This window comes from Ylistrum balloti, unplaced genomic scaffold (genome assembly GCF_031769215.1).
Source record: "Ylistrum balloti isolate Yb309-2 unplaced genomic scaffold, AGI_CSIRO_Ybal_v1 Utg371490, whole genome shotgun sequence".
Taxonomy (NCBI): domain Eukaryota; kingdom Metazoa; phylum Mollusca; class Bivalvia; order Pectinida; family Pectinidae; genus Ylistrum; species Ylistrum balloti.
The window spans coordinates 645,881-659,740 of NW_026782771.1; the positions used below are offsets into that span (position 1 = coordinate 645,881).

Here is a 13,860-nt window from a genome sequence, read left to right on the forward strand (position 1 = left end):
ACACCACTGCTGACTAGTTGTAACCTGACCAAGGCACCTACATCTTGGTCTGTCTGGACTAATGATTAGCAACATTTTTAATCTTTGGTTCAGCTATACTAAGCTATTCTAAATTAACAAAGAATTCTAGCACTGCAAAATAGTCATACTTACTGAGAAACAAATTGAAAATGAAATATTGAAATTTAACAATGCCGTATTGAAGCAAATTTTTTGAAATTCACGATTTAAGTTTATAGTCACATATCAGGTGCCTCTGATGTTCTTATACATGTATGCTTCCTGTGGCTAGGTATGATAGCGTTGCTTACTCGTATATTGTCTCTGCATCAATCAGTATTCTCCTGCTTTTCTTTTACTATTGTCTTGTTGATCAGGATGGGAAGAATGGGGGTGACCAAGGGCATTACACTGAGTTATCTGTATAGGACTTGAAAACTTTTCCTTTTTAGAAAATCCTTAAATTATTGTTCATCACACTCTTTAACTTTTTAGCTGTTTTTATTGGCTGTTATAATGAGGTAGTATAAAACTGTTGTCATCTGTCTATTCCTTCTACAAATAAAAGATTTCAGATTTTCAATGTTATATATGAAATTGTTATATACTGCACAGTTCTGCTGAGGAGCCGTCAGAACAACCTCCAGTTGAGTGAGTGCTGTCATTGCAACCATGTGGATTTAAACCTTTTTTGTAGAATTTCCTTTTAGAATTGATAATTAACATATATTAGTCTTCAATCACATGTACTAATGACACAGATTTCAAATTCAAAGACAAAATGATGTTTTCATCAAGTATATTTGAAAAAAAGCGAAAACAAAAACAAAAAAACAGATGAATGTAGAAATTATTCAAAGAAATATTTTAGATTATTTTGAAGCCAGATATCAAATTGTTTGAAAATAAAATGGATTCAGCTTCGTCAAAACAATTGACATCATCTTCAATCTTCATCTTAGTTGTAGAACTTAGAAATGGGTTGATAATGAAATGTGACATGATGGTAGATATACTTTTTGTTGTCAGTTTTATTAGTAAACAGGTAGCGTAATTTTATGTTTATACTGTGTGTATTTTTCATCTGAATTTAGATGTAATGTTCTTTGTAATAAATGTATTTTGATATAATTCGCTTGCTTCTACAAAATATCAAATATTATTGAGGTGTCACATTTCATTTTCTATTTAAGTTAGCAACTCACCTGGTACTGAAACCTTTAGCACACCATAAGTTCGATAGTTTTTCTCTGTGTGTGGTTTAGTAGGTAATATCCTCCCTATCTGCTAGAGATTTCCCAAAAAATTTGTTTTCAGATAGAAAGAGTTAAAGTTTGTTGTGAATCTGGTATTTTTGTGTGATTTAGTTTAGAAATTAATTTAAAGGCGATTAACTTATGATTTATTGAATTTGGTATTTTCTTTATATGTATTTAATGAAAAATAACATTTTTTTAATTACAAACTTTACTGCAGTTGACTTAATGATAAACAACTTGAAAACTTACGGACTATTTTTGATTTATTCGTGTCATGATTTGTCATTTTAATTTTTTCTTTTTTTTTTCCTCTCTTGCTATACACACGATTAAGATAACGATATTGTTATTCATAGGGTCAGTCATAGTAACTATATCATTATATGATTTCTAGGCAGAAATCAGTCGAGGAGTCAAAAGGTGGTCCTAAGTAAGTCATGATAAATTGATTGTGATTTTAGAAGATGGAGTGAGGTTTGGTTAGAAAAACTCAGTAATGTGACTGAATCAGGTAGATTTCTTTAGTAGCCAATAGTTTGGTTTCTTCAGTTTGGTGTGAGCTTTGCAAATCTTACAGATGGTGTGTCTTCATTACACAAACTACAGGTATATTTTTATTAGATTTAGCATGCTTTCTTGATGAGAATCTTTGGTTTCTGTCTGAACTTTCGTGAAGACAACAAGATGAAGTGAGATAGCTATAGGTTTTTGGTTTCCAATTATCTTATAATGAAAATAGTATAAAGTAGTTAGTGCGTAATATCAATTTGAAAACATAATTTTCAGATTTGAAGATTTTTTCTTAACTTCAAATATATATATTTTGGTTTTCATAAAAGATTTCCTAATGTGATTTATTTATCAAGAACTGTTCGGTTTCATTTCATGTCACATTTATTAGGACTTTTTTTTCCTTTTTTCGTTAATTTGAGAAAAGAAAAAAAAAACTGAAAAAGTCCTAAGAAGCCGAAGAAGATACATTTTGGTATGAAAGAATGCCAGAAATGGAAAAATATTTTGATCCTGAGCAAAATAATGATCCAGAAAGATCGTAATGAATGTGTGTTTTTTTTTTTGGATTGCTGTAGTTTCTGGTCTTATCTAGTTTTTCTAGGATAAGTTGTTTGAGTGATGATAGCTAGTCCTTTTTATGTGCTTGCATCAGCATTACAGAATACATGTACGTTGATTTTTTTACTGTTGCCTTCTTTATGTAAAAAGAGATGTTTGTTCCTTGATCTAAGTGTTTCCATAGAACTAGGTGATTCTTTACAAGCTAAACAGATTTAATATTATTCTGATAGTCTCCCATTGATGGCCATCCTTTGTCCAACATCAGCAGGTTTTTTGAGGTTTTGCGTGTGATTGAGAAGCATGCATGATGGTCAATGAAGTTTGGGTTAGACACAGACTCGGTAAAGAAATGGATCAGTTTAGACTATCTGTTTTACACTAAGACTTGTTTCTTATTCCAAGTACTACTATTGTATTTGCATGCAAAATAAAGACTGCAGCACTGCTTATCAATTGCATTCAATGATATTTTTTCATAGTTGAAAAAAGCAATTAAAACTTTGAATAAAGTGTAATGTGAATGTCACATTTTAATTAACAAATAGTGATGTATAACTAACACTAAACGGTTGTATATGTATGATAGACAAAATAGATATCCCAGTTTTACTTTTCATCTCTGCATTTTACAGAAGTGGAGATGGTAATGAAGCCAGACTAGCAATGGAGGTAAGCAGAATGTCACAGAATTTATAACATCATCTTTGTTTTAAATGTCCTAGAATTATCACAGGTGGTTATGTGGCACCAAATGTTTGTGTGATATTTGTCACCTTATGTGGCATCATCAAGGGTTCATGTGATATTTATACCTATGTGGCATCACCAAAGGTTCATGTGATATCTATACCTATGTGGCATCATCAAGGGTTCATGTGAATATTCCCATGTGGCATCACCAAATGTTTGTGTGATATTTATCACTTTATGTGGCAACACCAAGTGTTAATGTGATAATTGTCACCTTATGTGGCATCATCAAAGTTTCATGTGATATTTATCTAGTCATGTGACATCACTACTCTTGCTTCTGAGTTTTACTGGAATTTGATGGAATCTAAAATTTTACATATAAAGAACGAAATGAAAATGTTTGCTGGTTTCTCAGGGCAAAGGCTTAATGATGCAAAATTCAAAAATATTTTCCCAATTTTTCTGAAAATCCTACTTAAGTTTCCGAATTCATTAAGGCATAAGAGGCTGTAAAATCAATGTAGAAGAAACACTGTGGTAGAATCACCCAATGGAGTTCATAACCAACTGTTCATAGAGAGAAACTTTCACTGCAGTTTGACTTTTGGTCATTTTGTCCTTTTATCATTGAGATGAAAACTGAACAGTTTTATGGGAGGAGAAAGGTTCCTTGTATACAGTATTATGATGGAGACAACCACTGTATTTAATGAATAGATATATATTGTCACATGCTGCATTTCCTGTTACTCAACATGGTTTGTTTACAGGAGGCCGCCAGGAAGAAAAAAGAGAAGGTGGAAAGCGAGATCGCAGAATATGAAGAGACGAGGAGGGAACAGCGTGAAAAGGAGGCTGAGGACCTGGAGCAACTTCGTCAGAAGCGGGTAAGAAATGCTGATAACAATGCATTACAGGTCTAGGTGATAATCAGAAGACAGCAGGAAGCATACTGTTCATTACCTTTTATAGTATAATTTTGCTACATATATGCAAGATTCTTTTTATTGATTATGAATATCTATGGTAGCAGTAGAAAATTGAGCTTGTACAAATTTCCAAAATATGGTGTACATAAGTAATTAAGATAAAAATGAATGGCAGATTTTACTCAGAATTAAACAAGGATATAAGTGTGTGACTGATCCATTGGACCTGAAGTAATGCAAATACTCACTTTTGTCTAGTTCACTTACTTACTTCTGTATAAAATTAAGGCACTCACTCCACATTAAAACCCATTTAAGCATATGTTATATGTAAACAAATTTATCATTTTCTGTTATTTCTGAATTTATAGGAACAAAGAAAGCAGGAGCGGTTAGAGGAAGATCGACGACTTTTGGAGATCAGGAAAGAGGAGGACAAACGCCGCAAGGCCGAGGAGGTTAGTGGTTGGCATTGTAAACCTGTGTCAAATAATTCAATAAAAAAAATGAGAAGCTAGAATATTAATATTGCCATTAAATTATGTACCGTAGAGGGAATCAGAAAAATGTGAAATATTTAAACAGTGATTTGCATCCTTTGATGAGTTGCTGAAATTTTATCTCTCTTTGTACTTTGAGAAGGTGATGGAATTTTCTAATTAGGGATGGTCCCTTTAGAAAGTGGGATGTTAAGCAGGGTCAGGTCAGTTCTTTAGAAAGTGGGATGTTAAACAGGGTCAGTTCTTTAGAAAGTGGGATGTTAAGCAGGGTCAGTTCTTTAGAAAATGGGATGTTAAGCAGGGTCAGTTCTTTAGAAAGTGGAACTCTTAATAGGTAAGTTTGTCGTATTAGAGAGAGATGACAGCTGTATAGGGAGGATCTTATAGAAAGTTGGTTGCTGTTTGTCGTATTAGAGAGAGATGACTGCTGTATAGGGATGATATTTTAGAAAGTTGGTTGCTGTTTGTCGTATTAGAGAGAGATGACTGCTGTATAGGGATGATCTTATAGAAAGTTGGTTGCTCATTGGGTTGTAGGATATTAAGAAGGAATGATTTCTTCAGAAAATTAGATGCTAAATAAGGGTGTACTTTTATAGAGAGGTGGCTGCTTTGTAGAGGTGGTCTCTTTTAAAAGTTAATTGCTCAATAGAGGCAACTTCTTAAGATAGTTGATTGTTTTCAAGATGACTGTAGGATGTTAAGAAGGGGTGGTTCTCTTTAGAGACAGGTGGCTGCTCTCTAGAGGTGGTCTATTTAGTTATTTGGACAATAGATAAGAGTGGACTCATAAGAAAGTGAGGTACTAAAAAGAAGTGGTCTCTTTAGAAAGTGGGGTATGAATAGAAAGGACTTCTGAAAAATGAAAGTCTCTCTATAGAGGGGATTTGTAAAAAAGAGGGTTTTAGAGTCATCTCTCAAGATGATGTGACTGATAATATGTATAAGTATGAAAAGTAATGTACTTTGGTGGTGTCTAATACTTTGATATTTTTTGACACAGGAGGAAAGGAAACGAAAGAAACAAGAGGAGGAGAGGAAAAGGATCGAGGCTAAGAAAGCCAAGCTAAAGGAAATGGAGGAGAGAAAGAAGATGTCTAAAACACCCAACTTTGTCATCACCAAGAAGGGGGCTTCCAACCTGGTTAGTCTTCAGGGATCCACTAAATGTTTCTCTACACCTGATGCATTTTATTGTTAAAGAATCTTACATGAGTTTTGAGCAATATGAGATTTATGAACCAAGTCTTTGAATTTTTTAAGCTTAGTGCCAAGGGCAAGGTGAAAGGAAAATTTGGGTTTCTTAAATCTCAAAATCGAAAAGAATGTAAGTCTGTTTATCACATAACAGAAATACTTTTGCAAACGTAAGTAAAGGATTCAAACTGGCAATATTCCCTATCTCTTTCTTTGATGATATCACAATGCACACGACAATAGAAACCATGGAAAACTTCGGCCAATCAATGTTCTGCTAGGTCATATTACATGTGTAGTCATATTAATGTTTGATTATATGTGTTATATTACAGGTTCGTTACATGATAACACACAGAATTTGTACAAGTTTCTTGCTTCCTTCATATGGATAGCAATCTATCCTGATGTTAATTTATAGACCAGTCTTGATAAAGATGTCATGTTTTATATTTTGATATTATAATTAATTACCAGTACAGAATTATATATCATATATCAGTAGGAACATTATGTGTTTATCTGTATAGAACATAAACATGGGGAGTTGGTGATAGGGCTTAAACTTGACCTGAATGCTCATTTAAATATCATAACCAGTAATTAAATTCAAGGCACTTTGTACCACTCTAACATAGGAGGGAACTGATCTGCCTGTTTATTTTCTGATGTTACTATGCCAATTGCAACAAGGCACATGTCATAAGTTTCTCGCCATGGAAACTTCAAACATTAATGGAGTAGGCACTTTGTAAATCTTGTGTCTTTATTCAGCAATAAAATCAAATAAAAGTTTACTTGGTCTATTGACTGAGGGATTTATTAATAAATGTCACTCACTCTGTTCTGTCTCAAATAGTAGATATTTTCTTAAAAAGAAACCAATTACCATGGCAATAATTGTAACATTAATGTCACTCTTGAAACATAAATCAGTATTTTTCTGCAATATTCCGTGCAGTCTTAAAAAGTTTTCACAAACAACTTTGCGTTTGGAAAATTTGAAGAACTGATCAGTTTAGTGAGAAGGAATTAGGTATTTTCTCAAATCACAAGATTGGGATTCTTATCTTTAAAAGAATGAGGGACTGGGTGTAATGAAATTGTGGTATTTGTTCATAGGAGGAGGCCAGTAAGGACATGGCTAAGTCTAAAGAACAGTTGGAGGAGGAGAAGCGTGCCATTCTTGCCCAGCGCATCCAGCCATTGAGTGTGGAGGGACTCGATTTGGCTGCCCTGGCTGAGAAGGCAACTGAGCTTCACAACAAAATCAAGAACCTTGCCAATGACAAGTATGAGCTGGAGGAGCGCTTCAAGAGCCAGCAATATGATGTAAGTCTAAGCAAGTGTGACCGATCACAGGCTGAAACAAGTAGATTTTATCTTCACAATCATACTACTAGAAAGAGAGCAGACCCTAACGTCCTAAAGGAAGTTCCTTATCATTTTCCACAAGAGAATTAATGAAAGATGCCTTAATGAAATATTTTTTTTCCAATAATTATTTTTTTTAGAGAAAAAAGTTAAGGAAATTCCAGTTTCCTTTAGGGATATTCCTGTGCTTCATTAACAAATTACATGAACCTTTGTCTTATGATTTATCATATAGATGATTGAATTGTCTGAGAGAGCTAGGCAGATGAACAAGGGGTAAGTCACTGTCTTTCTTTCTTTTTTTTTTTTGCTTTTTACTTCTTATATGTATTCATTTATTTTTTTCTAAGAAATTCTTACAAATTTACTTCTATGCAAAGTCAAAAATTATTTTGAACTGTTATGCTTATCTCTCACTAGACCATAACAATTTTATTTCATAAATGATTATTTTTTACAGAAAGAAGAGGGCTGTCCAGGTCGATGACTCGTAAGTAGATTTTTAATGCACTTACCTCCCTTGACATCAGGAAATACAGCAGCATAAGCTGATTTAATTGATATTGTCTATTACATCACCTTTCATAACTACTTGAAGGCTCTTCCAGATTTTACACACCAAAATGCTCATTTAATGTAAAGGAAAACAATTTCCTGTTCAAACATTAATAATGTCATGCAACATGCAGAAAATTAATTCTAATATTTTAGACCATTGTTATTTTAATTTATGATTTCTTTTACAGATTTGATCCCATGGCAGAAAAATACAGCAGCGCTCCCGTAAGTCTGTGTACCATAAACAACCTTTGTTCACTGTCATTAATCAGTGGATTGTTTCATTGTTTTGTTGATAACTGACACCATCAAATGGATAGAGGTCAATGGGTTCAAGGCAAGAGTTAACAACATGTGTTAGACCAATATTTTACAGCTTCAACATCTGAGGGTTTTGTTCTTATATATATAAAAAAATTCAAAGACTTGAGAATTCATCACACTATGAATATATATATACACTCTTGGAATATCTATGTAACAATGAAATTGAAGACTCACACTCAGTCATTTGATCGGCTCCAGATAAAAATGCCTGTTCATTCACTAGACTGTTAATTGTCCTTTGAAAATTACAAGGTGCTGCACCCAACTCAAAGCTGGTCAGTTTTACATTTACATTTTCATAATTCCATTTTCTTATTTTTTAACAAAGATCCTCTAGGGTAGACAAGATAGTTAAACAACCCTGAGATTAGTCAACTTTTTTCATGTACAAGGTGGCATGTAGAGAGCTTCTAATTTTGTCCTTTTATAATTTGAGGGTATAACAGAAAAAGGTAAATAGAAACAGGAACCCTTGAACTTTGAATATAAGTATCAGGTTGTTACATATATTTAGTAACTTCCTCTTTAGAAATTCAAAGTTAATTTATGTAAAATGCTATTCTTTTCTCGGGTATTATTGTGTAGTGCCTGCAAATTTTACAACAATAATTTAAATTCTGGTTTTTTTTCTTTTAAGTTCCAAGATTATATTTGTTTCCTAGGGAAATATGCAATTGATGCAATATTTTATATCAGAGAAAAACATTTATCAAAAATGTTAATCTAATTAGCGTACTATTCTTGAATGGTGCTGTCTGAATTATTCGAACATCCTATCAATGTTTGTACATGGTTCCTGTGTTCATGGACTTTATACCTACAGTCTACAGTACATCAAAATAATTTGGACTATGATTGGTAATGCTTGTAAAATGTTATTCAGCTTTGGTAAAGCAAGGGGAAACAATGGCTTGATATGAAATTATTAACAGAATCGGATGACATTTAAATTTTTCCAGCCAAAGATACAAGTAGCAAGTAAATTTGAACGTAATGTGGATAGACGAACATTTGATGAACGGAAAAACTTGTTTAAAAAGGTAGGACTATGTACTGTGTACCATTATATGATATATACATAACTTTATATCCTTTTCTTTCCTCTAACTCTGCATCCGTGTATGGGCACACCTATAATCTACACACTGGCGATGCTGATTTATACAACTCTATGAAACCTGCACATTTGTCCACCATTCTCTCCATCCTGCACCGCACACACTACAAATGACGGATCAATTTTCGGCCACTTTTGGGAATTCTTGTTGATGCATCTTTTGGCCAACAAACTGATCACTTTATGTGGATTATATCTGATCAACAATGTGTATGGAAACATGGTTATGACAATCAACAACCTAACTGTTCTACAACCTTTTCATTGGATTTATTGTGAAAATATCACTCTTGAAAATTTGTATTATATTCTTTATTGATGAAAACCTGATGGAAAAATGGATTTGAACTTGTATCAATTTGGAATTAAACACTATACAGCCTAAAGTTCAGATGTACAGCAAATATGAAAGACACACTGACCTTAGATCATATGGTACCAGGGTAGATTATTTCGAAACAAAAGCCAAACAAATAGAAGCTGAATTGGCAATTGGTAGGAAACATGAGGATGAAATCCTCTTGGAATCAGTGGAAGATGCGCCAGCGCCTACAGAACCCGCAGCTGAGGGCGAGGCCGCACCTGCCGCCGCCGAGGAGGAGGAATAGAGGTCATGAAGTCAAGGTCATAGCCTAGGAGGTCAACAGGTGACCTTTGGTTGTTGTGTGGTGACCTAGATTTGTTGTGTGGTGGACTTTGATCGTTAGAGCATGCTATCACTTCTCATATCATCATGGACACCTCATCCAATCACATCCTTGTAGCATGTACACTTAGATACAGACCATACATGCAGGTAGATTTTCATTGTCTCCATATGTTGAAAGTTTATATTTTACGATTCTTCAATTTTGATGCAATATGTTTTTGGTCCTAGTGTCATCTGAGACAGAATTTTAGTTTTTTCAAAAGTTCAGGTTTTTCTGTACCTCGAGATCAAAGTAGGAAGGCTATATCTTATCTTTAACTGTTGTTTGTTTTCCAAAATTTAAGTTCTATACATCATTTTTGATATGCAAAATGAAAATTTAGATTAACCCAGGTATGACTTATCAATGACCCTCTGGGTTATTGTAACATTTCACTTTAGGGGGGAAGGTTGTTAAATTTTACTGTAGTGGGAGAGGGTTGTTAAATTTTACTTCATTTAGGAAAGTAATAAAATTTCACTTCATTGGAAAAAAGGGTTGTTAGATTTCATTGCAGTTGGAGAGGATTGTTAAATTTCACTTCATTTGGGAGGTTGTTAAATTTCAATGTAATGGGGTGTATTATAAAATTTCACTTTATTTCAAAGGGTTGTAAAATTTCACTTCAGTGGGAGAGAGTTGTTAAATTTAACTGTAGTGGGAGAGAGTTGTTAAACTTAACTGTAGTGGGAGAAGTTTGTTAAATTCAACTGTAGTGGGAGAGAGTTGTTAAATTTCACTTCAATGGAAGAGAGTTGTTAAATTTCACTTCAGTGGGAGAGGGTTTTTAAATTTCACTGTGATGCGGTGTATTGTAAAATTTCACTCTTGGGAGGGTTGTTAAATTTCACTGTGGAAGAGAGGTTTATAACTTTCCACTGTAGTGGGGAGGGCTGTTTTATCTCACTATAGCAGAAAGAGTTATTTAATTTCACTGTATGATGGTAAAATTGTATGTTGTAGATAACAACTGTTAACATTCATGATTTTTTCATTACAATTTATCCTATTTAAAGAAGCATGCGCTGAGTAGATTATTCACTTTGCATGTTACCTCTTCAATCATATAAGATAAATCTTTGAAATTAAATTGTAAGTAGATATTTCAATCATAACATATGTTAATGAGCATATTTAGGGAATAGATTCTATTTAAGCATGTGCCTTGTAAGTTGTCCTAAAAACTTTTTTAAAAAAATAGAATAGATTTCTCATTGCAATTTTCGTTGAAGTTGGGGCTTTTCTTCCCCTGTACATAAAAGATAGGTCTCTCTCTGTCTCTCTCTCTGTCTCCCTCTCTTACCTCCCCCCCCCCTCTCTCTCTCTCTCTCTCTCTCTCTCTCTCTTTCTCCCCTCTCTCTCTCTGTCTCTCTCTCTCTCCCCCCCCTCTCTCTCTCTCTCTCTCTCTGTCTCCCTCTCTCCCCCCTCTCTCTCTCTCTCTCTCTTTCTCTCTCTCTCTCTCTCTCTCTCTCTACCCCCCTCTCTCTCCCTCCCCCTCTCTGTCTCTCTCTCTCTCTCTCTCTCTCTCTCTCTGTCTCCCTCTCTCCCCCTCTCTCTGTCTCTCTCTCTTTCTCTCTGTCTCTCCCCCCCTCCCTCTCTCTCCCCCCTCCCTCACTCTCTCATTTGACATTGATTGATATTTACTAGTACTAAAGTAGTAGTGAAGCTAAATCACTGTGTTTCTCTCTAGTCACAATGAAACTGTTTTCATCCATATAACTCATTCATCATTTCAGTCTGTAGAAAAACCTAAGTACAAAGAGTTTAATTTGACCAAAAAATTCTAAAAAGTATTTGAAAATAGTAGATGATTTATGAAGTGACTCTCAATATTTTGCTAAAGACCAATGAATGTTACAGAAGAATTCATGGTAATATTGTTAATTGATTCCAGAAAATCTTGTTGATAGATGAGGTGGAATTGAGCTACAGGCAAAGCCCATGAAAGTTTGTAGTATAAAATAGAAATGCACAGTTAATATATTATATATCGCTTCAGGATTAGCAAGAAGTATCCATGATTTGAAAAACAAGAATTGAAAGTTTTTAAATTTACTTTTTTCTGTTTTTTTGTTTACAGAACGAGTCATAGATGTTGAGAATAAACAACAGTGTATCATTGCCGGAGGGTGTGTTACAGGGTGTAGCTTGTGACGGCAAATGTGTGTGATGTCATCCTAGTCACCATAGTAACGACTACTGTTGTCGTTAGCAACAGTGAAACATTTGTTGTCAGTAGCAACAGTGAATTTTTCATTCATTAGTTTACCCATCATTATGGTAGTATTGCAAAGAACTCCATGTCAGAAAAATAAAAATTATCATTGCCTGAACCAACAACTACCACCAAATAAAGACAAAACCTTTTCCCTTGGCCATAAGTGTATAAAGCTTGTAATTTTTTTTTTCCACTAATTTAATTAATTTCAGTATTTTGTGCAGTAGATAACTCTTGAAAGTTCTTGATTATACCTTCCTTTACTCTCAAAAAAATGAATAGCGGCTCCTCAGAAATTGGAAGGCATACTTAGAACTTTTATATTTTCGGTTGTATATTTTTTCTTTCCATAATTTGCCCATTTTATACAGACCATTTATACAGTACGGAAAGATCATGCACACACGACATACCTATCGTTGGAACTGGTGAGGTCAGTTTGTACGCAGGTGGCCTTCCAGAACTGCGATGGTTTAAAATGTGTTGTATATCAGAGGATAGTCCCTTTAGTTTTTATATCAAAACTTGTACTGAGAATAAAAGGCTTGGCTATCCCTTCATATTGGATTGTTGTTTGTCTTTTTTATGAGACCTCAGAAGATAACATGACCTTGATTTTTGAATTGATAAAATAAAAAATCTCTGGAATGCGTGTTAAGACAATGTTGTGATTTATATGGTAACAATCATTTCCTTGTGATCATTATACTCTAGGGAGCTGCAAAAGCTCAGTGGAATGTCAGACTTTTCACCTTCATGTAAAGATCGGAGGTGTCTGGTTCAATCCCTACCCAGAGTGATTTGTGTTTATCAGGGACCTGAGGTCAAAGATCTTCCTGTGCTGTTCTAGCGGTGTCTTGGGGCAAGACACTTTAATCAAGGTGTTCAGGATGGCATGTAGCAGGCTTCCCAAAATGGTGATGGTTCAGGTTGCTATTAGCTAATACAAGGAGACCCTGTCACAAAATGGCCCTAGCCCTACAGCACAAACACATTAATAGTGATAAAGTTGTAATTAATTACATTTATGTATGCAGTATATATCTAAATCTTTAGTTAAAATGTTTTGCAATTGATGAAAATTAAATAAAAAAGAAAAAAAAATATATGGAATAAATAGTTGACAAGCACTCCACTTATTCAATATACATGTATACTGTATTATAAGCCCATGCTAATAAGCCCATCCACATATTGGTTGGTCGGAAGACCTGATCAAAGTACTGTAAGTACTGAGGACACCAATAATGGAAAAGATTTTAACTGTGGTTGATTTATATGCTGGATATGGTGTAAATGTTATACAAGAGAAAGAGTTCAAACATCAATTATAAAATTGAAGTTATGTACATGTAGCTGTATATTTGCAATATGCAACAAATATCCAATTTATCACAAAGATTAAATGTTGTTAATCGATTGGCACTTGCTTAGACTATTGAGATGTGATGATGTTGGCCATAAAAATATTTCAACCAACTGCTTTGATTACAGTAAACAAACTGGGACTTTCATGAAACATGTTGTCCGCAGTCTATAAATGACTGTGTCGAAACATGTTGCTCTGTCAACTTGACCTAAACCAAGGAGATAGTATAATGGGTCTATTTTCAAAGTCACATCACTTGACTATAGTGAGGATAACTCCAGGACGATTAACAGCACCATTTTAGGTTAACTAAGCCCTTTGTCTGTCATTTGTCATTCATTAACTTTTTTTAATTTTTGATCTTCTTATGAACCACTGAGCTGATTCAAAGCAAGCATAGTCACTGGCATCAATACCAGAAGGAACAAAATTTGTGTTCTCCATCATTTGGGGTTGACGGCATAGGGCATCTACTGTGAAAACATGTTATTTTAAAGTATCTTCTCCTCTGGGAGACGAATCATTTTATACAGTATTTGACATGGTTTTAATGTCA

General features: G+C 34.2%; 1 protein-coding gene across 4 annotated transcripts in view; it reads left to right on the forward strand.

Moving 5' to 3' along the window:
- Nucleotides 1-12,497, forward strand: part of LOC132562702 (troponin T, skeletal muscle-like) — a 29,282-nt gene extending 16,785 nt beyond the window's left edge. For all 4 annotated transcript variants that reach the window (XM_060227457.1, XM_060227459.1, XM_060227458.1 and 1 more), the window contains 10 exons: nucleotides 2,966-3,002; nucleotides 3,797-3,913; nucleotides 4,327-4,413; nucleotides 5,459-5,599; nucleotides 6,775-6,984; nucleotides 7,262-7,302; nucleotides 7,487-7,516; nucleotides 7,773-7,809; nucleotides 9,409-9,675; nucleotides 11,798-12,497. In XM_060227457.1, coding sequence (XP_060083440.1) covers nucleotides 2,966-3,002; nucleotides 3,797-3,913; nucleotides 4,327-4,413; nucleotides 5,459-5,599; nucleotides 6,775-6,984; nucleotides 7,262-7,302; nucleotides 7,487-7,516; nucleotides 7,773-7,809; nucleotides 9,409-9,636 — 928 coding nt within the window. In that variant the 3' untranslated portion in view covers nucleotides 9,637-9,675; nucleotides 11,798-12,497. The remainder of the gene's footprint in view (nucleotides 1-2,965; nucleotides 3,003-3,796; nucleotides 3,914-4,326; nucleotides 4,414-5,458; nucleotides 5,600-6,774; nucleotides 6,985-7,261; nucleotides 7,303-7,486; nucleotides 7,517-7,772; nucleotides 7,810-9,408; nucleotides 9,676-11,797) is intronic.
- The last annotated feature ends 1,363 nt before the right edge of the window (nucleotides 12,498-13,860 follow it).